The 27,465-nt window shown below is 38.5% G+C and overlaps 2 protein-coding genes and 1 long non-coding RNA gene across 5 annotated transcripts in view; 2 read left to right on the forward strand and 1 right to left on the reverse strand.

Annotated features, from left to right (window-relative positions):
* The window catches only part of ntm (neurotrimin), a 384,314-nt gene that overhangs the window by 93,540 nt on the left and 263,309 nt on the right, over positions 1–27,465 (forward strand). The gene's annotated exons all lie outside the window — the stretch shown is intronic.
* On the forward strand, positions 14,719–18,927 carry LOC146509296 (uncharacterized). Its single transcript, XR_014876335.1, has 2 exons — positions 14,719–15,268; positions 15,501–18,927. It is a non-coding gene; the product is annotated as an uncharacterized LOC146509296 (long non-coding RNA).
* LOC146509297 (uncharacterized) lies at positions 18,430–22,754 on the reverse strand. Its single transcript, XM_085173872.1, has 4 exons — positions 22,737–22,754; positions 20,853–21,008; positions 20,557–20,649; positions 18,430–19,609 (listed from the first exon to the last, which is right to left on the reverse strand). The coding sequence occupies exons 1-4, from the start codon at positions 22,737–22,739 to the stop codon at positions 19,322–19,324; spliced, it is 540 nt and encodes a 179-aa protein (XP_085029998.1). The 5' UTR covers positions 22,740–22,754; the 3' UTR covers positions 18,430–19,321.

The raw sequence follows: 27,465 nt of genomic DNA on the forward strand, positions 1-27,465 counted from the left end.
CTATACAAGAACCAGTCCCTTTACCATTTGCCATTAATATTACACGACTTCACTTCAAAAACTTAAGGACTTATGTGGGTTGCTGAAATATAGAATTTGGTGCCTAAAACTGACATGTAGAATACCAATATCATATATATATATATATATATATATATATATATATATATATATATATATATATATATATACAGTTTTTTCATAATTTAAGCTAGTAAATAGTAATAGTGGTGTGCGATACAGCATATTTTGGTATCGATTCAATTCAATTCAATTTTATTTATATAGCGCCAAATCACAACAAAAGTTATATAACCCCCTATGAGCAAGCACTTTGGCAACAGTGGGAAGGAAAAACTCCCTTTTAACAGGAAGAAACCTCCGGCAGAACCAGGCTCAGGGAGGGGCGGGTCCATCTGCTGCGACCGGTTGGGGTGAGAGAAGGAAGACAGGATAAAAGACATGCTGTGGAAGAGAGACAGAGGTTAATAACAGATATGATTCAATGCAGAGAGGTCTGTTAACACATAGTGAGTGAGAAAGGTGACTGGAAAGGAAAAACTCAATGGGAATCCCCAGCAGCCTACATCTATTGCAGCATAACTAAGGGAGGATTCAGGGTCACCTGGTCCAGCCCTAACTATATGCTTTAGCAAAAAGAAAAGTTTTAAGCCTAATCTTGAAAGCAGAAATAGTGTCTGTCTCCCGAATCCAAACTGGAAGCTGGTTCCACAGAAGAGGGGCCTGAAAACTGAAGGCTCTCCCTCCCATTCTACTTTTAAATGCATTTGGAACAACGAGTAGGCCTGCAGAGCGAGAGCGAAATGCTCTAATAGGGTGATATGGTACTACAAGGTCATTAAGATAAGATGGGGCCTGATTATTTAAGACCTTGTATGTGAGGAGCAGGATTTTGAATTCAATTCTGGATTTAACAGGAAGCCAATGAAGGGAAGCCAAAACAGGAGAAATATGCTCTCTCTTTCTAGTCCCTGTCAGTACTCTTGCTGCAGCATTTTGGATTAACTGAAGGCTTTTCAGTGAGTGTTTTGGACATCCTGATAATAATGAATTGCAGTAGCCCAGCCTGGAAGTAAAAAATGCATGAACTAGTTTTTCAGCATCACTCTGAGACAGGATATTTCTAACTTTAGAGATGTTGCGCAAATGGAAGAAAGCAGTCTTACATATTTGTTTAATATGTGCGTTGAAGGACATATCCTGGTCAGAAATGACACCAAGGTTCCTCACAGCGTTACTAGAGGCCAAGGTAATGCCATCCAGAGTAAGAATCAGGTTAGATACCATATTTCTAAGACTTTTAGGGCAGAGTACAATAACCTCAGTTTTATCTGAATTAAGAAGCAGAAAGTTAGCGGCCATCCAGGTCTTTATGTCTTTAAGACATTCCTGCAGTTTAACTAATTGGTGTGTGTTATCTGGCTTCATAGATAGATAGAGCTGGGTGTCATCTGCATAGCAGTGAAAATTTATGATGCTGCCTAAGGGAAGCATGTATAATGTAAACAGAATTGGTCCTAGCACTGAACCCTGTGGAACTCCATAATTGACCTTGGTGGGTGAAGAGGACTCTCCATTTACATGTACAAATTGGAGTCTATTAGATAGATATGATACAAACCACTGCAGTGCAATACCTGTAATACCTACAGCATGTTCTAATCGCTCTAATAGGATATTATGGTCAACAGTATCGAATGCTGCACTAAGGTCTAGCAGGACAAGCACAGAGACGAGTCCACTGTCAGAGGCCATAAGAAGATCATTTTGTAACCTTCACTAAAGCTGTTTCTGTGCTGTGATGAGCTCTGAAACCTGACTGAAACTCTTCAAATAAACCATTCCTCTGCAGATGATCTGTTAGCTGTTTGACAACTACTCTTTCAAGGATTTTTGATATGAAAGGAAGGTTGGAGATTGGCCTATAATTAGCTAAGACTGCTGGGTCTAGAGATGGCTTTTTGAGTAAAGTTTTAACTACAGCCACCTTGAAGGCCTGTGGTACATAGCCGATTATTAGAGATAGGTTGATCATATTTAAGATCGAAGAATTAATTAACGGCAGGACTTCTTTGAGCAGTTTTGTAGGAATGGGGTCTTGTTACGGATTCAAATATTGGGGATGGATACAAGAGGAAAACCAAAATAACCACACTGGTCCGGCCGGGTCAAGTGAAACGATGATTTAATGAACACACGCGTGGGAGATGGACACCATACAACAGACAGCATCAGATCTCAAAATGGTGGAGCCTTGATCAAACTCTTATAGCCTCTAGTGGCCCCCACCTAATCATCAGAGCCTAAACATTCTTTCTCACACAGCGCCTAAGCTACGACCTTGGCTCCCTGTTTATCTACTCCTGATGAAATGGGGCAGTATGCTCTGTTCTCTTCTAATCAGACAAATGAGACGATGACTTTCTGTGAACAATATTTCTTATAACTCAGCAGTATAATGCATCATAAAACAATATCATTCATTCACAATAAATCAACAGTCTAATGTAATGCAAATCAGTTTACCAAATGTAATAGTTATCACCTTCTTCTAGTTCAGGAGCATAATGCAAACTGAAACTACATAATAATTCACAATCTTTAATTAGGGGTCTAACATGGCATAAAATAATATCATAACCCCACAGTCTGAAAGACACGTTGATGGTATGGAGGAAGTAATTATTGAAGTTAACTCAGAAAGATCAATTGGAGAAAAAGAGTCTAACTTAATATCAATGGTACTAAGAGTAGCTGTAGATAATATTACATCTGTGGGATGATTATTGGTAATTTTTTCTCTAATGATAAAAATTTTATTTGTGAAGAAGTTCATGAAGTCATTACTAGTTAATGTTAAAGGGATGGTTGGCTCAACAGAGCTCTGACTTTTTGTCAGCCTGGCTACAGTGCTGAAGAGAAACCTGGGGTTGTTCTTATTTTCTTCAATCAGTGACAAATAGTAAGATGTTCTGGCTTTGTGGAGGGCTTTCTTATAAAGCAGCAAACTATTTCTCCAGGCTAAATGATGATCCTCTAAATTTGTGAGACGCCATTTCCTCTCCAGCTTACAACTCATCTGCTTTAGGGTACGTGTTTGAGAATTATACCACGGAGTCAGGTACTTCTGATTTGAGACCTTAGTTTTCACAGGAGCTACAGTATCCAGAGTCGTACGTAATGAGGAGGTAAAATTATTAACAAGATAATCAACCTCTATCTAGCCGATACCAAGTAAATACGGGCCAGTATCGCCAATACCGATACAAATACTTTTCAATAAATAAGGTGGATGAGTCATTGAATTGCTAAATCTCAATTAATTTTCATGACCCCAAGTGTTTTTTGTGATGTTTCCTTTTTTATTATTAAATAGTTAAAACCTAGGATATAATTAGGAAAAAGTTTATAATTAAATATAAAATGCTTATAGAAAATAAATATTATACATTTTTTGTTGGAAAAATCTTAAGTAAAAAGCACATGCAAACCAGTTAACAAATTAAAACAAACAAGCACTGTTGAGAAACTGTAATACAAAAATTACAATAAAAATTCTCAACACCAAAAACGACACCTGGTGAAAATATAAATAATATGTGAAAAACTTAACAACCCCCAAAATGTCTAAATGACGTCACGTGACTTCGCAAAATCTAAACACAAGAGGGGGGAGGGGGAGCAAAGAGTGCCTGCTCTGCACTGACACAGGAGCCACGAGTTCGGCAACCTGGCTGTTTTGTCTTTGCCGAAACCACAGCATTGCAAACAAGAGCGCATCTTAAAGTAAAGAATTGATCTCACCAGGCTTATTATTGTACGATCTACTGTACAATATAAAGCGCCTTGAGGCGACTGTTGTTGTGATTTGGTGCTATATAAATAAAATTGAATTGAATTGAACTGAACCAGGCTAGTATCAATCCGATACCGATGCCGATCGATATTTGGATCGCCCTCTATTACGCAACATCTGTGACGCTGATAAGGAAAAGCGTGAAGGATGAAGGGAGCTACTTGCAAGCATCCTGACTTAAGTTTCTTGAAGACGTTGTTTCACCTCTCATCCAAGAAGCTTCTTCAGTTCGTAGCGCAATTGGTGGAGAGTCTCATATTTTTAAGCCCTATTGGGAGAGCTCCTTAGACTGTTGGTAGTGGTGCCACGGATCCAAAATCTCACGGTTCGGATCGGATCACGGTTTTAAGTCACGGATCGGATCAACTTTCGGATCAGCAAAAAAAGACAAAATTTTACTTGCCATTTACTTATTTAGTTATTTTTTGCCTATTTAAAAACATTCAACTCAAGACACATTCCATGCAATTATATAAAAACAAATTAGGGTGCAATATAGGGCAGTACGGGGCTTTGTATCTACCACTCTGCTGTGATATAATGAGTGGTCACGGTCAGGAAGCTTTCCATTGCCCTGGAGGTCCACCCATTTGTAGTTAGGTCAACAGAAGATGCCTGGGACAGTTCAGGCATAACTTTAGACTTTTCCTGGTCATACATGCTTGGAATGATCTTGTCACTGAAGTGGATACGCAACGGGATATCATAGCGTGGCTCAAGCACGTTCATCATAGTTTAAACCCCTTGTTTTACACAATGGAATACGGCCTCACGTCTGCAGCTAAACACCCCAATAGCTTTTGTAATAGCTTTAGCCCAGACGGATTGGGCAGCAAATGGCTGCTTAAACGCCGCAAACTCCTCTGCTCCTTCACCTGGACCGATAGCGCTGACCACGCGCACCATACACATACTTTTTTTCTTCTTTTTCGAATCTTCAGATCACGTGCGTGCAAAACCATGGAGTGGGATCGGTTCGGATTACGGATCAAGAGTGATTCGTTGCACCACTAACTGCTGGTAACCATGATGATATGCACAAATGTGTTGAGAAAAGATTTTATGAACAATAATTTCTTAAACGCACACAGCAAGCAGAATATCCTTAGAAGAAGGTCTAGTCCAGTTACAGATATCCCCCAATACTGCAATATAAATAAATATATAAAATACAAAAGCAACTTTAACAGTAAAAATAGAAAAGTAAGCCTTTCCATAGCAATCTGCACTGTACATCAGTGTGGAATGGAAAAATCAATCTTCCACCAGCAGGGTACTGATAGCTGTTGCAGAAATACTAACTTATAGACCATCAGCACAAATGTAAGTGTTACCATCACCAGCTTCACAGACACATGAGCTCACATGATGTTTAATGGTGTCACAAAATATTACTACTGTCATTTTCATTAGTTATCACCTGAAGATGGGCCACCTTTCCGTAGTAATTCTCTATCTTAAATCTACAATTTCAATAGTGGATTAATAATTGAAAAACAAAACTGTATATTTACAGTCTAATCTTTGATTAAAAGTATAATGAAATGACAGATCAGGCCATGTATTTCGGTTTTATAGTAAATAGTGCCACTAACCATACGAATACAGTCATTTTCTGAGACAATCAATCAATTGTTTTACACTATGCAGCCTTCTATCCATTTTGGGGTTGGAGGCATGCACAATGTCACACTATCCCCGTGCTATGCAAACACTGCAGTACTGCAGTTTCTTAATATAGGACTTTGAGCTGACTCCAATCTGTCTGACGAGTAGTTTTTTGTTTTTGTTTTTTTGTAATTATTCCAAGCAAATCTACATCTCAGGTACTGGGTTCAGATTTATTTTTAGTGTGAGACTTTCAGAGAAAAGCTCTCACCACACAGCTGTCAGACTTTTCTCCATGATGAGTTCCTCTTAGCCAGGTCAAGCTCACATGCCTGCATAAACTTCATTTGAATATTAGGTTTAGGCAGACTTTTAGAATCTGTGATGATTTTTTTCTTCTTTTTACTTGCTTTGCTTGTAGTATCTTAATTGATTGACAGGAAAAAGTTGGGAATATCAGGGAAAGTAATTTTTCACAAGCTTTGCAAACAACAAGAATGTTGTTTGCAGAGCTGTGAGTGTAGGAGGATATATGCTCAACGCAATTTCAATCGTGTATTTTCCATCAGTTCCATCAAGGAGAATTTGGGCACATTTCAAGTGAGATCAAGGGTATAGAGCACTCTCTTTACATGCTTCAACAAGATTGTTCACACTGCTAAATACAATTTATTTGTAACTCTGCCAGCAACTATTTTATGCAGTGCTGCCAAGTCAGTTTTACTTCCCCTGTGCACCTACTCGCTCTCGCCTAATATCTTGAGTGTATTTAGCTTTTCTTTGACATGTACAAATCCATATACCTTCATTCCCAGCAGCCAAGATCCTGCTAACACTCAAGGAAGAGCAGTCAAGTTGGTTATAGGTGAAGCACTTGTTCCGTGTTCCATGACAGTGTCTTTCTCACCTGAAGGCTTTAATCCTCAGGTTTTGAAGATTACACAAATATAGCACAAATCCTAACCCTCCTACAGAGTCACAAGTGGAAAAACATGACATAAAACATTACATATAACACAGCAGGCTTTTTTTTTGCCTTGTAATAACTTCATTTTTATTTAATACATTCACATGCATAAATATACATGCACACACATATATACAAAACAGAAGGCGTTAAGATAAGCCAGAGCTGCTGCTTGGCTAACATGCTGCTCAAGCTATGCCTCCCGTTTTGTGGTTTTTCCTTCCTTTTAATTAACCTCTTGTATGTCATTTACAGGCAAAACAAAAGGTTCAGCTAAATGATTTCTGCATCTCTAGGTCTTAGCTTAAATCTTAAATCTAGGGCACCACTGCTATTACTTTTCAATTTTTATAGCAAGCCACATAAAACTCTAGTGTAGTGACTGCAGTGCCACAGATAGAGAAAAGCATAAGTGCTTATCAGCAGCAAGCTTCACCGTACACCCCTGTCAGTCCAGAGGCACACACATCACAAATAAACTATGAAAACACATCTTTTCCCACCTTCATAAGCAGCGGTCTGGGTGAAAGATGCCATAATTCAAATACAGAAAATACAGCATTGTAAGTTGTCCTTTTAAATGCAGTCCAGTGATTTCTTATTCTAATTGTTGTCATTCATTGTTCTTAAAAAAGTTTCTCAGAATTATGTAATCTCAATGAAGTACTGTGAGGAACAAAACAAAGTTTCCTGGCACAAGGCATGCATTGTTCCTGGGTCCACATGTAGAACCAACAGCACACAGTAATGGATTCAACGGCGAACAACGCATATGTATCATCTATTTCCTCTGGGGTATGCTGGCTCTGGCATTTGGACAAAAACACTTCTTACAGGGTCTGTATCAAAGGGTTTCAGTAGGTGTGGGGCAGTTTTCAAATGTAACCAATCATTCCAGCTTGACTGTATGAGACAGAAATTGCATTTGAGGAAATATTCATGGTCTTCTTTAGAAATCGTCAGGGAAGTGGGTCAGGGCCTCTGTAAAATCATAGACTCCTATGAAAGTTAAAATGATTATATGGCTGTGGTTTGGAATGGAATAGAATACCGTAAAGGGAATTTTCCCTTTCTTTATTTTCTATACATGTCAGGCTCAACGTCTCGTATCTGTTTTTATACCTGTGGCATGTGGTGACTTTTACAGAAATACAAGCACAGGTGAAAGGGTTGAATGCTGTATAACATTGTTAACTGTAAATATCTATAAGTGTAATAAAAATATGAATTAAAAATGAAGGTGATCAAAATAGCTCGTTCAACTTTGCACATTTGGTCAACCAACTGGTTTCTCAGTCTGTTTTATTAAAACCAGATTTGACATCTCCATTACTAGAAAGAGAGAGCATATTTCTCCTACACTGGCTTCCCTTCATTGGCTCCCTGTTAATTCCAGAATCAATTTTAAAATCATTCTTCTCCTACAAGGTCTTGAATAATCTACTTTTCTGTGACTCTCATAATGTGTGCAATAACATCGGTGACAGTTGCTGATATATTTTAGGCTGTGACTTTCTTTTCAGATAAGCATGTCACATTGTTATAAAAGTACAAAAAGTAATAATTGTATTAGTTATTCAAATTAGTATTTTGTCAATTCAAGCCAACTCAAATTAAGTTAGTTAATCAAGGACTGGACAGGATGGTGCTGATTGTAATGACACACTCACTCATTGCTACTTGCTGCCACTTTGGTCAGTCTGTCAGCACTTGATTTATGCTTCAGAAGAAAAAGATCTAACAAAGTATCTGTATTTTGTGATAGCAGAGCAGTACCACACATTAGGGTGGGTGTTATCACTATATCATTAGACTGGTAAATCCACCTATACTTATATAGCAACTCTCTACTGAAAGACGCACATATTGGGGTCTTCCTGTCAGGTAATCAACAATCCAGGAGACCAGAGAAGTATCCACCTGCATTGCTGTTAGCTTATCACCCAGGAGGGTCGGCCTGATGGTGTTGAATGCACTGGAAAAGTCAAAAAACATGACCCTCACAGTGCTCCCCGGCTGGTCCAGATGGGTGTAGACACAATTGAGCGGGTAAATGATGGCGTCCTCAGTTCCGAGACGGGCCTGGTAAGCAAATTGAAGATGATCCTGATGTGGTCTGACTATGGGTCAGAGCTGGTCCAGGATAAGTCATTCCAGGGTCTTTATGATATGGGAAGTCAGTGCCACAGGCCTGTAATCCTGGGAACCACTGAGACGTGGTGTCTTTGGTACAGGGAAAAGCCATGATGTCTTCCATAGCACTGGAACCCTCTGCAGACTCAGACTCCACATTAACAACTCATGAAAGAGTTCACAAAGTGGAAGGGCACAGGCCTTGAGGATGCAGGGACTCACTCTGTCTGGTCCAGCAGACTTGCCTGAGTGAAGTCTCCTCATCTACCTCTGAACCTGGTCTTGAGTGAAAGTAATGGGTTGGGGAGGGATGTCAGGACTCTCACCAGAGGCAAAAAAAGAGAGGGTGAGAGAAAGAAAAAAAACCCCGCACGGTTCCCAATAAGGAGCCAGCTCGCATGTTCACTTCAAAGATCTGGCTCTAAGAGCCGTTTTGTTCGCAACCGACACATCACTACTCTACAGCACAGAGTACTGATTTTTGATGAAAAATAAATCTGTTTTAATATCATAATAATTGTTGTTTAAAAAACAGTGTAGTTAGGTTTAAGCTGAATGGTGAAAAAAATACAATTTTGCATTACCATCATATACATGTTGTAAGTTATTACTAATAAATATAGAAATATATGATTACTGACAATCTTTTTAAAAGTAACAATTATAATTTCAAAGAAAAATATGAAAAACAGTGAAGAAATAGCAGTTTTCTTCTTATTGTATGGTAACATGTTTGAAAACGATACAGTACTGTTTTACCACCTCTGTCTGTCTGTCTATATAGGCCTTTTCTTGTGCATTAAATGATGCCCCTAATTCACTGTGAAGCTAGTGCATTTCAATGTGTGACTCATGCTGCATGTTACAGTCACACTGTGCATATTGATTAATTTAATGCAGGGCTTGTGCACATAGCTGAGAAGCATTTAAAGTGTTTAACAGTGTCCAATAAATGACAGTCACTTCCCTTTGCTTTGAAGTATATTCAGTCATATAGGATTTGTTTGTGTCACTTCTGCCCAGAGTTTATGACAGCTGCCTGTCCCAATCGCTCAGTGACGACTTTTACAAAAACAACTGCTACAAGATTATTCGAAGTCACGTTCTCACTGTCTCACACACACATAAATTATCTACTCTGTACAAGATAGTATGGACTTGATTATATGGATGACCATTTAGATGTAGTGACATTTAGTATCACTACTAAGAAGTTATGCCTGATCCAGTCATTAAGGACAGTATTATATTTATATCAAACTCAAACTTCATGTGTCTGTATTAGGGGTGGGCAGTATAAACGATATACGGTAGAAACAATATGAATTTGGCCAACGGTAGAGATATTAGCTGTGTCCAAATTCATGGGTTGCATCCTCCTGAGGACCCGGCCTTCGCGGTCTACGTGGGCCGGGTCCTCAGAAGGTCGGGTAGGCCGGAAGTAAACGGCTGGGGAAATTAGATGGTCTATTAGCGTCACTGCTGTCTCGGTGGAGTTTAATAAACTCGGCCGTCTGCTCCTTGCTATCTAAAATATAACAGGACACTGGCGTAAATTCTCGACCATCTCACACTTCTGTTTAATCAGTTTTCTGTTTGACGTTTATTCAGCTGTGTAAAATCCAAGGAAGAACCCACCCGTGCGATTAATAAAATTTTATTTTATCTAATCTAATAACTTTAATCTCAGCAAAACCGATTTACTCACGAACAAATAAAACACTGAAAAAAAGACAAACAATAACATTTTTAGGTTATCTAAGTGACTTATTACGTTTAACCTGAGTAGCAAAAGTCCGCAGTGATCTGAAAATGATGTGCCGGGAGTTGTGCCGGGAGTTGTGCCGGGAGTTGTGCCGTTCTCGGCGGCTTCAGTGACCCTCGAGCTCTTGGCTAGCTATTGAGCTGGTGGGTAACAGACGTCTCAGAAAACGTCTAAGCACTTTTGCAAATATGCAATATCTTGATAAACCGAGCAGATATTTGAAGTTTACACACCCACTATCTCGCCTGAAAATATGTTAAAGGTTTATTTTGTGACCCAGAAAGACTAGTAAGAGTAATTTTAAAACTTAGTAGCGGCCGCCATTGCCGGAAACTGGAGTTTGGCTGGGCCGCTCTATGAATTCTGGGATATGGTGGGCCACGAAGGACACACCCGACCCATCCTTCAAATTCGGGGAAAAGGAGGACGCATTTGTTGGTTGCATTCGGAGGAGTCTACGAATTTGGACAGCCTTCGGCGCGTTGCTGTGACATGATCGGTCTACAAATGCGTCCTCAGGAGGATGCAACCCATGAATTTGGACACAGCTTTTGACTATACCGCTCTGCCGCAATAGCGCATGTTGATGGTGTCATCAAGCTGCGCCTGTTTTGGTCGAAAGCATCACAGCGGCTGCAAGCAATATCATCTGCAAATTGGGTGACAGTAATAGCGAAGAGACAAAGCATGTTTTAGAAAACGAGGAAAGCCAAAAACTGCGCTTCCTCCACTTCCGTACTATTGATTCATTAATGTTGAATTCTCTCGCAGCTGCTCTGTTCCCATGTTGTTGCAGTATGCTAATGACTAACCTCGTATTGTGGATGGATTATCTCAGTTGTTGTCCTGACTGAAGTTTGGTCTGTTTACAGCATCCTGCCATGTGATTGCATTTGTCCCTAACCATCAGACCCTCACATTAAGTTTTATTGAGTGGAAAAAAGTTAGCGTTCATCCTCCAGCTAAAGATGAAAGAATTTAGACAGTTTTTAACGCTCAGTGATGCCCCAGTGTTTGTTTGAATTTGGGACCTGAACCGGACGGAGTTTTGGACCCAGATTACTCCGTTAGGCTCCTGACTACGGTAGGAGTAATCCATCCAATCCATGCAACAATTCATCAAGCGGTGTGGCTTTGTAGTTTACCAAAGTCGTACTAAAACATTATTTATACAATTATATAAATAATATAAATAATAATATAAATAATATAACACATGTGTCAAAGTATACCGCAATATATTTTAGGCCATATCGCCCAGCCCTAGTCTGTATGTGTATTTTGTTCTCTATTCCCATCCCACACCCCAACCCCAAAAGTTGGGTAAACCCTTATGGAAACTGATTCATTTTTAAGATCTGTTGGCCTCACAAAGATCTTAGAAAGAACTATAACAGAGAGAGCTCTGTTTGGAGATAAAATTAGTGAAGCAAGGCTGAGATGGTTTGGAAGTATGCCATGGAGGGATAATGGATATGTTGAACAAAGAGTGTTGAAAATATAACTACCTCAGGAGGAAAAGAGGAAGATGACAGAGAATATTCATGGATGTAGTAAAAAAAGACAAGCAGAGCATTGATGTGACAGAGGAGGATGCTATGGTGACTGCTAAAGGGAGCAACTGAACTGATCCCTGCACTGGTTATCTACTACAAGTTAAAGAAGCAAAGTGTTATGTGGTGAGCATTTGATTTGAGTTGATGCACTGATTGTATATTACTGTATATTAAGGGTGCGCGCGCACACACCCACACAATATTAATAGAGATGTGGTCGGGTTAACAGGGAACGACAGGGAAAAGGAATAAGGGAGGGATTAAGCAGGAGAGGCCAGATGGCACAGGGAGTTCAGATCAGGTCCTGAGCAGCCAGAGATGTGCAGGAGAGTTGAGCAGATGGCAGGATGAGAGACCCCATAAAACCATATTACCACTGGTATTACTGTTGTCATGATCACAGGAACCATACCAGCGATGAAGCTTATTATCTCAAATGTTACAGGCTGAAGGACCTAGGGCCGACTGATGGCAGAGTGGGTAGAGTGAAAAGAGAGGTCTAAAATGAGAATATTTATTTGTTTGATCTATTTGACAGGGAGTGCTGAGACAAGGATATCATCATTCTACAATCATTGGCTTGGACAGTGTAGTGTAGACTGCTTCAGAGAGCTTCAGACTGTCTTTCTGCTCTAAGAAGTGTGCAAATGAAAATGAAAGTGCCTTTGTGAGAAAGCCAGGGGTGGTATGTGAGTGGGATGTGAGAAACAGATTTGATCCATAAGTTTCACACTGATCAGAGACTTTGACATGACATGTGATGTTTTCAAAGTAAAACTGAATCTCAGCCTATTAATATAATACTCAATTCTTATTTCTTTTTCCCTGTTAGTCAATCTGGAATTATCTGGAATTAAAGCTATAAAGTTCCCTTCTCATAACATGTTAATCTTAAACCTGGGGCTTCTGGTGCTGTTTATATCACTGCAAGCATGTGGGGTGATGTGTGACAATTATTACTGTCATAGTTTGGGGTTGTTTTCTCTTTTTAAGTTTCTAGGAGCAGGTATATACAAATACAAGTATGAGCACACATCTTGCAGAATGTAAGTTGCACTTCCCCAAATAGGAATTTGTAGATCTGGATCTTTTCCGCCATGTTTTTCGGACTAAATTATTAATAGGGACAAAAATGCTTTGCAAGTGGTTTAGTATTAAGAAAAACGATCTTTGATATGATTCCATGGGGAACATTCCCAAAGGTAAATTGATATACTTACGGGACACTATACATAGCAAAACTTGTGCTTTTATGTGGACATGGCCTCATTGTATTTGCAGATTATCCAATTTGTCCCTTATCCATATAGCCCAAGCTTTTGCATTTTAGCTTCGAAGTGGTAGTGTCATGGTCCTTGGTCTGTTACCCAGTGTTTTTGGTTGTGTACTTTTACTTTTGATAGTTTTATGTATTATGACTGTTGTTTTGGGTTTCCCAGGGTTTTGTTGTGTTCCCTCTGTTTGGTGTCATCCCTGCTTGTGTATCCCCTTTAGTGTAGTAAGGTCTCTGTGTTTAGTCCGCGTCTCTGAGTCTGTGTCATTACGTGTATGTGTTTCCTGTTTTACTTTGAAGGTCTCTGTCTGATGTCTATGAGGGGCCGTACAAGCCAAAATTCATTCTTTCACTCTCACATACATACATTCTTCTTTCACACACATATACTTTCACTCTCACATACATATATTGTCACTCTCACATACATATATTCTTCTTTCAGGCACATGTATTGTCACTCTCACATATTGCAGGGCGATATGACCAAAAATATTTATCACGATATACATTTGAAAATTTGCGATAACGATATAACTGACGATATAATTGACACTAGACAAAATACTTTACAACTCCACAACTTTATTAGTGCAAAAAACCCCATCAATGTATTTTCACTTAAACAAGCAGCTGTTTTTTTTATGTGCATTAAAGTTATATAAAATGTAACAGTGCAAATTCCTTGCTGACAGTTTAACCAAAGGGCATTTCCAGTGGAAACTGGGCGACATATCCTCAGCATAACCATGTATAATATCCACAAAACTTAAAAAGAGGTTATACACACACAATACGGTAATATTATGTTGAAGCACAGTACGTATCACTCCGCGAGGTGATACGTACTGTCGGAGCCGCAATGCTCCAACAATCCATCAAGCGGTGCGGGTGCGTAGCTTACCAAAGTCGTTCTAAAACATCTGACAGATTTTCGAGCGCCGTGTACATAAAATAGTTTCGAGGTCAGTAAACACAACCAGAATTCATACATAAGGCACACAGGATTATAAGGGGCACTGTCAATTTTCAGAAAAATCAAAGGATTGATTTTAAGTGTGCCGTATTTTCCAAACAACACGGTAATAACGACGGCCCGCTAGCATGCTCTACCAAAAATAGTGCTTTGTTGTGTATCTGACAGACGAAAGCTAAACCAGTTCCACACCACTGAAGTTGCAGCATTTTTACAAACCAGTTCTGGTTCATCCGTTTCATTTAACGATCCGCTTTCGCGCTTCTCATTCTGCGTCGCCGCCATGTGCGTATGTAAACATAGGCAGTGCGCATGCGCGTTTTAACCATATTCTATCGCGATATTTCATTTTCCTATCGTTGCCCAAAATTACACCGGTATTACCGTGAATGGTATGATATAGCCCAGCCCTACTCTCACATACATCCATTAATCTTCCTTTCACACACATGTATTCTATTTTTCTTAATGCTACATATTTTTATGTGGACATATATTTATTCTCCTTGCAGGTGCAGCCCTTTCTAGTCATATATATATATATATATATATATATATACACACAATCCCAGTGTTTATCCTTTACCCTTGCATACATACACTCTGACATTCACATCTGCATTTCCTATAACAGGGAGTTCATCCTTCCAAGCAGGAAGTCATTCTTAAACCAGGAAATGTAATAGACTTGGAGAACTTACTTGCCATACCCAGACCTAAACCAGAAGAACCAAGCAATGAAGCTGTTCAAAGTCATCCTGCTTTCTTTGCTAGTATTGCAGTTAATTTGTCAAGTAAGTAGTAATGAAAATGACATTAGAACTTTTTAAAATAATGTGTTAGAATGTTTGGAACAAATTCAAAGAGAAGCTACAGATTCTTTTGTTTGTCAGAGGCTCCATAGAGAACTTGGTGATCACATTCAAACCTTATCTGGAATTTTGTCCGTCTCAAGATTTGTTGACAATGCAAGAAATAGAGAAGCAGTGAATACATTACAGTCTTTAAATGGATGGCAAAATTTTTTACTGACTGCTTATGAAACCAGACAAGGAACTACATCTGAGAACAGACTTGTCTTGCTACCTCCACCTCTCATGACTTGCTCTCAAGGTCTCTCACCCCAACCGGTCGCAGCAGATGGCCGCCCCTCCCTGAGCCTGGTTCTGCCGGAGGTTTTTTCCTGTTAAAAGGGAGTTTTTCCTTCCCACTGTCGCCAAAGTGCTTGCTCATAGGGGGTCATATGATTGTTGGGTTTTTCTCTGTATCTATGAAGCGCCTTGAGGCGACTTTTGTTGTGATTTGGCGCTATATAAATAAAATTGAATTGAATTGAATTGAAAAGGTCGACCGCGATACAGCATTTCAAGAGAGCAAATATCTCATTTAGTATCTCTTGGAATGAACTGGCAAAGCATTGCAACATGCTTAGGGGTTAGCTCCCGTACTCTGTACAGGCACAGAGAGGAGCTTGGCATTGAGCCACTGACTTATGCAACATTATCCAATGAAAACCTGAACAGGGTTGTTAGGGAAATTCTTCAGTATACCACAAATGCAGTTGAACGATATGTGCATGGCAGCTTGAGGTCACGTGGGTTATGCATTACGCAAGGTGGCGTAAAAGACAAAGTCTACAAGAAATTGACCCCTTTGGACGTTCCCTCAGAAGACGCAATGCAATACGTCGATGACTGTACAGTGTTCCTTTCCCCCAATCAGTTATGGTGAGAAAATTCTAACAGAAAAACAGTCTTGATTCTAATTCTATAGCGAAATGGAATATCTAAAGCAAAATAACTCATTGTTTTATTTACTCGTGTACTAACTTGTGCATATCCTTGACCATGTCATAGTTTCTCCATACATAACTTATACTTATTTCATTTTTCTATAGGCATATAGATGGAAACCACAAACTTGTGAGATGGAGGATGGTGTTCCATGGCTGTGTGGATGGTTTCAGTAGAACCATCATCTACCTTGCGTGTTTAGATAACAACAGGGCATCAAGTGTTTTGTCAGTGTTCATGGTTGGTGTTCAGAACTTTGGAATGCCATCCAGAGTGAGATGTGATCATGGACTAGAAAACACTGGTGTTGCCCGTTTCATGCTTTACAGGCAAGGACTGAACAGGCATAGTGTTATCACTGGCAGGTCTGTGCATAATCAAAGAATTGGGCGATTATGGGCAGAATTAAATCGAGTGGTTTCATATCATTTTGTTAATCTTTTCAAATTTATGGAGGAGCATGGTGTATTAGATTCACTTAATGAGGTCCATTTATTTTGTCTTCATTATATATATTTGCCACGTATTGAAAGAGCTGCCACAGAATTTCAGAACCAGTGGAATAACCATGGACTTTCAACACAAGGAGGGCAAACCCCACTTCAGTTGTGGCAAAGGGGCATTATCAACAATGCAGGAATACATAACCCAAATATGAATGGTATTTGTGAAAATGATTTTGGTATTGATGAATGCAGACCACTGCCAGAGCTGGAGACACACAATAATGTCGTTGTTCCATCAATTAACATTTCCATCAGTGACACCATGATGGTTACACTTCAACTTTGATCCATTCGACCTTTTATCCATTTGAAGATGATGGCAATAACGGTATAGATTTATTTTGCAACCTCGTTCGTTTTCTTGAGAGACAATCCTAAAATATCAATAAGGCCTCTGGAGAAATTTCATTTACTGTAATTGTGGTTGTGCAGCTTAAAAAGAATACAGTTCCAAGACTGTTGTTAGTTCAGTATTATTAGAAGTTTAGTCACAGCTTTAAATATCAAGAATGCTACTATCAACCTTTACATGCATGTTGACGGTTTGTATACAATTTTAAAGAATTTATGAGTTGTATTATGTGAGTGTGTTGAGATTTTACAACCATGTTTTGTTTTAAAACACCTTGTTAAAAGAAAAAATTAATTTGTGCAACCACATTCTATTGAGGTTTTTGGTAATCACAATCACCAGATGTATTGTCTTTGAACAAGATGACTCAAACTGATAACATTAACATTAATACAGTCAGTAAATACATCAAACATGGATCACTGATCAAATAGAATAGAAGTGTCAGATAAACAATATTAAAGAACACCAGAGAATAAAAGCAACAAAAAAGTACAAAGCTAGAAAACAAAAATAATCACAATGCACATAAATTAATGCAATGAAAAAAAAACTGAATTGAATTATGTTAGTCCTTATAACTATTGTATACTTGTAGAAAGGTACCCTGACAAGCAAAAAGACTTGAAGCAAATTAACATTTGTTAAAAGGTCAATGCAAAAACAGAGCCTCCAATCACAAAATAGGTGGGTGAAATATGAAATATGGCGATATAAAGTAAATTCAGCTTGGTCTCAAGTGTGTTAGTTGGTGTTTTAGGTGGAACATTTTTTGTTTGATGTCTGGGAAAAAAAATGCAATGATATTCAAACCAACACCCCCCCCCCCCCTCCATTAGAATTACTTAATGATTGACACTCATTAATTTAACTGAGTGCAAAGCTCAGTTTAGCATACTAACCTGACCAGGAATTAAGCTATTCCAAAACCATGTGTATTACCTAATGCAAAGTCCATATTCTCCTGAAAGTCTTTGTAAGAGGTACACTCAAAAAAAATCTGTTGTTGGATGAACACAATTTAATCATGGCACCCTTTTTGCACACAATTTAACCAAGTACAATAAACCATTTCCGATCATGTCAAACCAACACATTTAGCATTTGGTGGTTTAATGTAACCAGATTACGTTGGATCAACATAGTATACTTACATTGATTTGAAGTGATTTATTTAAGTATGTAGAGTGAAATTTGTTTTAATTCATTCTACACAAGTTAAAAAAGTGTAGGAAAACACAATTAAATCTTGTTGTTTCAACAACTACTTTGTTAATCAAGGCAATTACTGCAAGTCTTGCTTAATAAACCAATATGGGGGTTGATGAAAAAAAAGTCACAATCAGATTATGATAACATTAACTTTATTAACTGGATTTAGTGGACAATATAAAAGCTTACCATTTTTGTACACCTGCAAGCATTATGCCACTTCAAAAGGTAAAACGTTAGAATACTTATTTACATAGGTAATATGTTGGAACCAAAGCTTCCACAACTAAAAACAGATGCAAAATTTGCTCAATATATCAACTGTATTTTAAAATATTAAACTAAAAGATAATACATCTCCCAGTTGGCAAGTTAAAACATGTGACATGTTACTATTGTGTGAATTTGGGAAAAAAAAAAATATTAGAAATAATTTGGGGGGAATACAACAACAAAAAATCCATAGGTAAAAAAAATATATAGGGATTAAAAAAAAAATTAGGAAGTAAAACTAAAATAGAAACAGAAGGCTTAACATCAAATTAAATGACATGACAATTTTTTTTCAAACGCAATTACTTGAAATAAAAATCTATATTTGTTTGGTGTATCTCATTGTAATAATTATTAGTTTGACCAATTTTTATATTTCTGTATTTATCTTTTAATTTTGGTTGCAGTCTTCCACAGCTAGCAATATAGTTTTTCTGTGTTTTAAAACATGCTAGCAAGCAAAATGGACACAATAATACAGTGAACTTAACAGGTGGCAGTGGTCTTAAACTTTACAGGCCCTTGATACATAAACACAACATAGTAACAGTGCAGCTAAAAACAACAATGAACATTTCTTTGGGAAAACCCCTCAATGCAGTTTCTGTAAAATGGTAACCTTGTTCTACAAAGGAGGGGAAAAAAAGGAGGGGGGCACTAAAGCACTCCAATGATATCTTCATTCAACACATGACAGCATTATGGTATGTGTGAATTAGTACCTATACTATAAACTCAAAATTAAATGAAAAATAATTAACAGAACAGTACTTCTGTCAGTACTTCTGATCCATTTTGAGCCATCTATATAAGGACAAACAAAAATCATCTGCAGTGCTGTATAAAAGGTGAATTGCCCAACAGAGAGAATCCAAAAACTTAAAAAAAATATTTTTTAAATGAAAGAAAAAAATATAAACAACTCAAATATTAACATTATATATTGGAAATCACCATTGCACCAATGAACCATTCAAGACCTATCAGTCATTTTCAAGTGCTCTCACCCCATAAGCTTGTTTTTCAGAAACTATGCCTTTGAAGAGAGCTTTTGTCCATCAAAATTTAAAAGTATCTTCTGGAGGACTTCAAAGGTGCATTTAAGTTCTGGTGGGTAGCTCAGGTTCAAACAGTATATGAGTCCAAACAACAGAGCCCATGCTTGTGCAATGTTACCCAAATCAGTGAGAGCCTCCACACCCTCAATCAGGACACCAACGCCCTCTGGGTCATCTTCAGGTTCAGCACCCTCCTTCTGGATGACGTACACCCCCATCACAGTTTGCTCCATGCAGCTTTTTGCCTCGCTGTCCGTATCCTACATGAAAAAATATAAGACAACAAAGTAAAATTTAAGAGATTGTTTAAACAACTGTTTCTATGCTGTTCATAAAATCCAAGTAGTCAAAGTAATAAACAGAAAATTACACCACTAAAGTAGTTGTTAGTAATTACTCCAATACATAAATTATAAAATACACCTCTCATGTCAAAAGAGGTGGCATAATTGACCTCTCACCGGCCCCTCCCCCGAAAGGCCCATTGTCCAATTACACATTATAGCAACCGTTACTGTGTCTGACAAACATTAACCTCAAGCAAGATGGAGAAACGGTGTGCCCACCGATACCCCGAGAGATTGTGTCTGGAGGAGTTGTGTTCATTCCATTCACAAAGTCAAAAACAACGTGAATGGATTAAACAGTGTGGATGGTCCCACTCCCAGGTAAATGCACCGAACATTATGAAGCATGTCTGCTCGCACATTTGGGTACCCGTTGGTGCGCAGAGGAAACCATTTGTTTGCCGGACGTAGCAAGAGTAACTTAGGGGAACAGGACTCGAGAAAAGGCTAACTCAGCTGCTAAAATAAAACAGGTATAGAAGTGCTAGTACTAAACAGCTCAAAGTTCATAGACATTTCTATTTACAAATACTGATGACCATAGCAATGAAAAAACAACAGGACTTGTTTTAATCCAAGTACAGATTCAAAAGCAATATTGTCTTGATGCATGTTAAATGCATTGTATGTTTGGGTATCAAGTTTAACTACGGTATGCATAAATTTCTTTCCTTCCAATGCCAAATTCCAGAAATTCTTTATTACAACGCTTAATACTGTTTGGTATTCAAGACATCCTTTCCCCAATACCAGGTGTCTTGTTGCTAATCTCAAAATTTTAATTTTAACGATTTGCATTTGAGGCAACGTCACAATTTGTTTGAGAATGTTACAGTCCATATGCTGTCACAATGACTCACCAAGTACTCCTTTATTAACTTCTCATAGTCTTCGTTTAGGTAGATGCACAAAGACTTCAAGATGCATGCTCGTCTGGTATGGATGTTGTCATGCTGGAGAGGAGGAGGAGATAATATGAGCCAAAACCAGGCTGTTTTTCTTAAAGCTAGGGTAATCAGTTAACTTGCATAATTATTCTTTAGGTTAGAACCTGGTATGTACCATTTGTTAAGCCGAAACAAAATTGACAACTTCATCTCCAAATAAAAGTTATTTTTGCTGCCTATGACAAAGTCTACTCAATCCTAATACAAACCTTGGAGATGGCAAGCATGAGACCTCTTATTTTCTTTCCAGGTGTCCCTCCTTTGCTCAGAAAGATTTCCATTAAGCGTGGCACGTATTGGTCAAGCTCGGCAAAGAAAGCAGATAGCAGAGGCTTTGTGGTGATTCGCAGAAACTCCTTGTCAATCTGCAATAGAGAACAAATACATTGATTAAAAACTCAACTGTATATTTCACTCACTTCACATCTAAGCTGACTAAAGCTGCTTTTAGAAGACCATGCAGACATCAGTGCTGTCTGTGTAGAACATGAATCAGTCTGTGTCAGATCCTGAATTTGAAATTTCCACTGAAGTCACAAGTAAGAGGCAAGTGGAACCAAGATCTAGGCCATTTGCTTTTTGAAGTTTGCAACGACTGCTAAATTGTGCCAGTGGTAGTTCACTCTTTGCAACATAGTACACTGGTCTAAACAGATTTTTCAGGTTTATTTTTACTATGTTATTTGCAATTGGTGTTTGTTCTGGGAAAGATATTGCAGACTGAGCAATAATGCATTTCTAATGGGGGCCTTTCTTAACCCTGGAAAACCCATGGGGTCGGCTCTGACCCCATGGGTTCTCCAGGGTTAAAATTACTGGTCCCAGTAACGAAAGCGCTTGTCGACTCAGAAATCGAGGGAAAACGAACAACACAACCGGCAGAACATTATGTTATTTACACGGGTGCACATAAGTGGTCCGCATGTGCGCATTCACTGTCAAAATAAAAGACGCACACCAGATAAGAAGTTGCTGCACCACATCTGTGCGTTCATCATTTGTTTGAAGCCAGCTCACCTCCTGCAACCACTTTTCCGAGAATACGCGCTTCTTTTGTGGTTCGGACTCCTTCTGACATTTCTTTGGAGGTGGAGGAACACCAAAGTAATTGCTTAAAGGAGCTCCTTGACATCTTTAAGAGTTCTAAACAAATATCTGTCCTCCTCCAGAAAATCTTATGTACGCAAACACGCGTTGCAACTTCTTATCTTGTGCGCGTTTTTTTATTTTGACAGCGAATGCGCACCTGCGGACCACTTATGTGCAGCCCTGGTTATTTAGCTCGTCATATTGCAGCCACAGAAATTCTTTTGTCCATGAAACCATAAAGCTGCACTTTCTTTTTGCCTTATAGTCTGATTTGTCATAACTTTTCCGTTTTGTGGTAAGCTTTTCTTTGGCTGTCACTTCTTCACCCTGACCTGCCTTATTTGGCTCAGCAGAACTAAAATATATATCCTGCTGCTTTTACACACGCACTCACATAACGCTCAGCGATTCTCTACGCGATCAACCTCTCACATGTTTAAGCTTGCTGCGGGAGATTTCACTTGTCATGTTTGCATAGTAAGCTAACGATTGATAAGATGATGTCAGAGGAATTGGTGCGCAAATTATCATCACTCACCAATCAGTACTGTCGCTCTTTACACACAGTTCGTGCAATTGCAAAGTGAAAGCAAAAAACAAGCGCAAATTCAAACGCGATTTCAATATGTCACATATTGACAGTGGCTCACCGATGCCAATGACATAATTACCCAGCTACATTTCCGAAAGAATGCAAAAGCATTGACATATATTTTCCCTTCCTATGACAGCCCGACGGGCAGGGCAGAGATAGATTTTGGTAGCCCGACTGGAAAAATCGCTTGCATCGGGACGTCGGGCTAGCGATTTTGCGAGCCCTGTACAGTGTTTCAATAATTTGTACCTACTACTCTCCCTGATGGAACAACCCTTGCACTGCCACATAAAAGTCACTGAAAGAAAAAAAAGAGAAGCAGTTTTAGGGATGGTTTTATTGGCACCTTTTTTTCACTTTGATTAAATCATAAAACTATCAAAAAAAATATATGATGGTAAAAACTTACCATGTATTAAAGAGGAGGCACAAACAATCAGAAAAAGGGGTCAGCTTTCTTTGTGGTGTTACTATGGTAAAGAAAACAGACAAAATTATTTTATAAAAATTCCAAAGTGGATTTTTTTTTTACATTGTTCCAAATGTATATAAAAAAAATACAAATACATATAAATACCTCTTGCAATATAAAATTCACAGATAAATATCCAATCTGTTGCCAAATGTAATAGCAGTGTTTCACACTATGCAATAAAGATGCTGGTAGTTGCGGTATAGGTCCGACAGGCAATTTTCATAACTATCTGCCATTGCCTTTTCCTCTGACCTCGTGCTTATGCTCTTTTTCCCATGCACTAGCGTTCAAGTCAATTTGAGGGATGCAGCCCCTGAATTTGGACACAGCTAATATTTAGCAAGTCGCGCACGCTAGTTTAACTTGCATTACTGAGTGGCCAAATGCTTGAGAGAGAGAGAGAGAGAGAGAGAGAGAGAGAGAGAGAGAGAGAGAGAGAGAGAGAGAGAGAGAGAGAGAGAGAGATGCAAATGATAATTAAAAAAAAGTGAAGAAAGACCATGTCTTGCAATAACCGTCATTTAAAACCAAAGTGAATGCAAACAGAGCTAGGTAAAAGTTCAATAAGACAACCATACTAGCTTTAGCTAACTTCATTTACTTTGAAAGTGAATTACAAACGTGTTAAATATTGAATAAACATATCAATAACCGCTAAAAACACTATAAGACTAACTGCAAAAACGGGTAACAAAAAAAAAAAAAGAAAAACAATGAAATGGAAATGCTAATAATAATATAAATATAGCCAGAGCGGAGTAGAAATCAGGTATTAGACGGTACTGACTGGCACCATCTAATACCCGATTTTCACTGTATTTGCTCCACTCCCGCTGTCTAATGACAACTTACACATTTGGAATTAAAAAACATTGTTAAACTATTAACGGACGGAACAGCTTCGTTTGACTAAGATATTTTCAGTTATTTATTACTCACCTGTATTGTGGAAGATTCCGCAGAGGAAACTTTCTACGCGTTCCCGCCTCTTCACTTCTGGGAAGTTTGAGCATGCGCACTAGGCATCAGTTTTAGAGTTGTTGATTTAAAATAATTACATTTAATTGAACTGAAGAATGCAAATCTAGTTTATTAAACTTTTTGTTATTTTATGTTAAACCAACAACTGATAATGATTTAAAAACCTAAACTCAATATGTTCATGTTAAATAGACAAATGTCTATTGAATTAATCAAACAACTGCCTTAGTTGACTTTTTTGAGTGTATTCTCTCTAAAACAATCTACAGGGTTTCCCACTTGGAGCGGCCATACTCCAACCTGTAACCCTGTGTAAAAACATTAGTCAGCAGTTACATGTTAAGCTTGTTTAACTCCCAGCTCCGCCTGGAGCCTGTATCCTGTATCCTGCAAGACAAATCTGTTAAATCAAACTTCACATTTGCAACCAACTGTAGATCATAAGAGTAATAAAGTATTCAACATAAAAGACAAGTATCATGTGCAGGTTTTCTCCAATCATTAAATCACTATTATTGCCATAATTTGTCCCAAATTATGAATCATCCCAATTTATTCCACAATTTAATCAGTGACTTTCCTGAAGCAATTTCACTTCACTCATTTTATTACTATGAGCTCAATACTGGCCAGCTAGTGAGCTCTATATTAAACTTTTCCATAAACACTGCATCTCTTATTTGTTTTCTCGTGTCACTTGTCTGTTTTCTGCTGAATCCTCTACATGCACTCTTAGAAAAAACAAACATTAGGAGCTCACATGGACAATCCTGGTGGTCAGGCACAGGTCGACAGGTTCCAGAGGTGCCGTAAAAGGCCATAAAGTTAAGCCTGCTGTAAAAGGAGTGACACTGGTTTCAACACAGTATATGTCTCACACTATATTCACTTCTCCCCTATAGTATTCAACATTTTCCCAAGAGCACAGTGTAATAGCATCATCAATCCTGTAGTAGAGAAACAAACATCAACCAATTGTTCTGTTATAAATCACATCATCAAATCACATGAAGAACTGTAATGCTGTAGAAAAGAGAATGCAAATGTTAGCGCTGCGCAGGTGTGTACACACTTTCTCACAGTAACTTCTGTGAGCAACACAAGCCCATGAATAACACACCCCTGGTAGATTAACAAACACAGAAAGTGGCAAAGTTAAATTGGTACGGCCAAAGCTCACGCAACCTCAGATGTTGCTGTCATCTTTCTGCTCCTGTAAAAAGAAACACATAAATTCATCCACCCTTTTGTCCTGTCTAGGTGGAGGTTAACCTTGAGTCGTGGTCAAGTCTTGTCAGCTTTTACCAGTCAGTCAGTTTGTTTTTATTTCCATTCATTCATTCATCCTTTCTTTCTTTCTTTGCTGATAGTGGAAACTATCGTCGCATTTGATCTCCACCCTCAGCAAAATGACGTCATTTCAAAAAGAAAAAGAAGAACTTTAGATCGGATTACCTCGCTGAATCCTTTTTAGGCAGGGACTCTCATTTTCTAATTGTCCCAAATAAGTGGCTTTCTCCAGAGCCCATTTTAATGTGGAGAAACTCACTTGCAACAATTTTCTCGACGACGTGTAGCACTTTTAATTCCCGTCGTGCAGATCTGCTTAAAGAAAAGAAATTCACAAACAAAAATCAGTGCACTGTTCAAAAAATAAATATAAAATGAAAAATAACAGATAAAACTGAAAAACAAAAGTAAATAAAAAATACAGAAGCCCGGTCTTAGGACTTGTCACAGAATATTCTTTCTCTTATAGGTGAGAAAACACCAAATCTAAAACTTGGTGCCATGGTAAAACTTTCCCCATACTTCAGAAACAAAAACAAAACAAAACAAAAACAAAAAATCAAAAAATGAACTCTGGCTGCATGATTCTGTTCACCCCTGCTATCATGTTCCCCAAAATAATACTAATTCATTCTCAACCCACTCAATAAACCAGACTGGATGATAGTAACCGTATTGCCTACTTAAAATTGTGTTTGATTCTAATGAGCTTCATTACATGTGTGTGTGTGTGTGTATGTGTGTGTGTGTGTTAGTCAGGTTAATACATTTTCTATTTCTGTGTGTCCTTTTATGTACCTTCCCCCTTTTTTCTGAAACAAAACTCCGTTCACTCCAAATTTTGTTTCAGAAACATCTAAATGAAAAACTCTGTCATAGTCAGGCACAGCTAAACCCCAAATGCTTACAGGTTACCATCGGCAACCACGCTGTGTGTTGTTAACCCCTTCTACAAATACCCTGTTTGGATGTGTGCCACTTTATGTATTATTTTGTGCTTCCTCTAGTACATATCATGTGCATGTGTGGTATTGTCTTTCCATTTCCTCTAACAGTACACTTGCATACCTCAGTGCTTGTCTTCCTCCCCCTTTTGTGGTGGTCTGGACACTGTGTCAATCCTCCACTTCCAGGCAGCCGCTTGTCTCCCCGGATTCCTTAACCCAATTTGATTCCCCGCACTAAAACAACAGCATTCGTCTGTGTCCTAACCTGCTCCTTCTTTCACGTTGGTCTCCTCTCCCACTTTGCAGTCCAATGGCAGTCAGTTCTCTTCAGCTCTTGTCCCGTGTATCTCTTTGTCCCACTGTCTCTCTCATTGCCATCTTGCTCCAAACACGGCAAATGTCAAACTCAGACAGTCTTGTCAAAGGTCCTTCACACACAGTGAAGTTGGAGCTTGCTGGAAACGCATCTCCATCCATCCAATCTAGATGGTGGATCTTCTCTTTCTGATGCCGTTTGCCCACAGCGCTGCTGGACCTCTCTGCTCAGGACTCTGGTATTGTCTATTGGACTGCTGTCCACTGTTGATGTTCATGGCTGTGCTTCTGGAACTGCACTCTGTGTCTTCAGGGAGAGATTAGCTTCCTTGGAGCTTGCTTGTTCAGGATGAGGACGGGAAGCTGCAAAACAATTCAGCCAAAAAATTCTGGCTGGGTGTTTCTATTTTTTTTTTGTTTCTAATAATTTTAAGCTATAATTTTCTTCCGACTGCTGCCCATGGAGAATTGATCCAGGTCCGTTCCCCACCTGTAATCGACAGACTGAGAGACTTTCATTATTCACTGTGACTGCATATGTTTTCATCACTCCTAAAGCAACACATCTCTACTTATTTTGTTTTGAACTCTGCTGACTTTAAACCCCAAATATGAAATTTTTATTTGTTCTTAACCGCAAACACAAAAAATCTTCTTGATGTTGTTATTAATTATTTTTATCCACAACACTCCAAATTATGTTTTCGTTTTGTGTCCAGCAGGGGAAGAAGGTGACCTGTAGTGTCACTGCTTCCCCCAGTTGGAGACAATTTCCCACTCACACTTCCACACTTTTTATTTTCTTTGTTTTCATCATTTTCTTTCTCTCTTTTTTTTCTTTTATTACCCCATTGTTTTACACCCACACATTAACCTGTTAACTCACTCCTCCAACCTCATTTTCCTTTCACCCCAACAGCTCTCATACAGTCAGCAATCAAATTCTCCATTCATCCTTGAATACTTGATCACCTTTAAATGTCACTGTTAATTTTATCAATTTATTTATCATTACCTCATCACTAATCCACTGTTTTAGTTTTCTTTATTTATTTTAGTTCATTTTCTCCTATTTGATCACTATGATTTCTTGACTATTATTATTTCACAGAAAATCAACTAATCTACTT

This window comes from Neolamprologus multifasciatus, chromosome 10, assembly GCF_963576455.1.
Source record: "Neolamprologus multifasciatus chromosome 10, fNeoMul1.2, whole genome shotgun sequence".
Lineage (NCBI taxonomy): Eukaryota > Metazoa > Chordata > Actinopteri > Cichliformes > Cichlidae > Neolamprologus > Neolamprologus multifasciatus.

Bases quoted from the DNA above. Each gene is read 5' to 3' on its own strand.
- LOC146509297 (XM_085173872.1), bottom strand. The intron at 20,650-20,852 runs GTTTGTATTAGG...CCTCCTCTCCAG, and splicing joins TCATGCTTGCCATCTCCAAG to CATGACAACATCCATACCAG. The intron at 19,610-20,556 runs GTGAGTCATTGT...TTTTTCATGTAG, and splicing joins AGTTAATAAAGGAGTACTTG to GATACGGACAGCGAGGCAAA.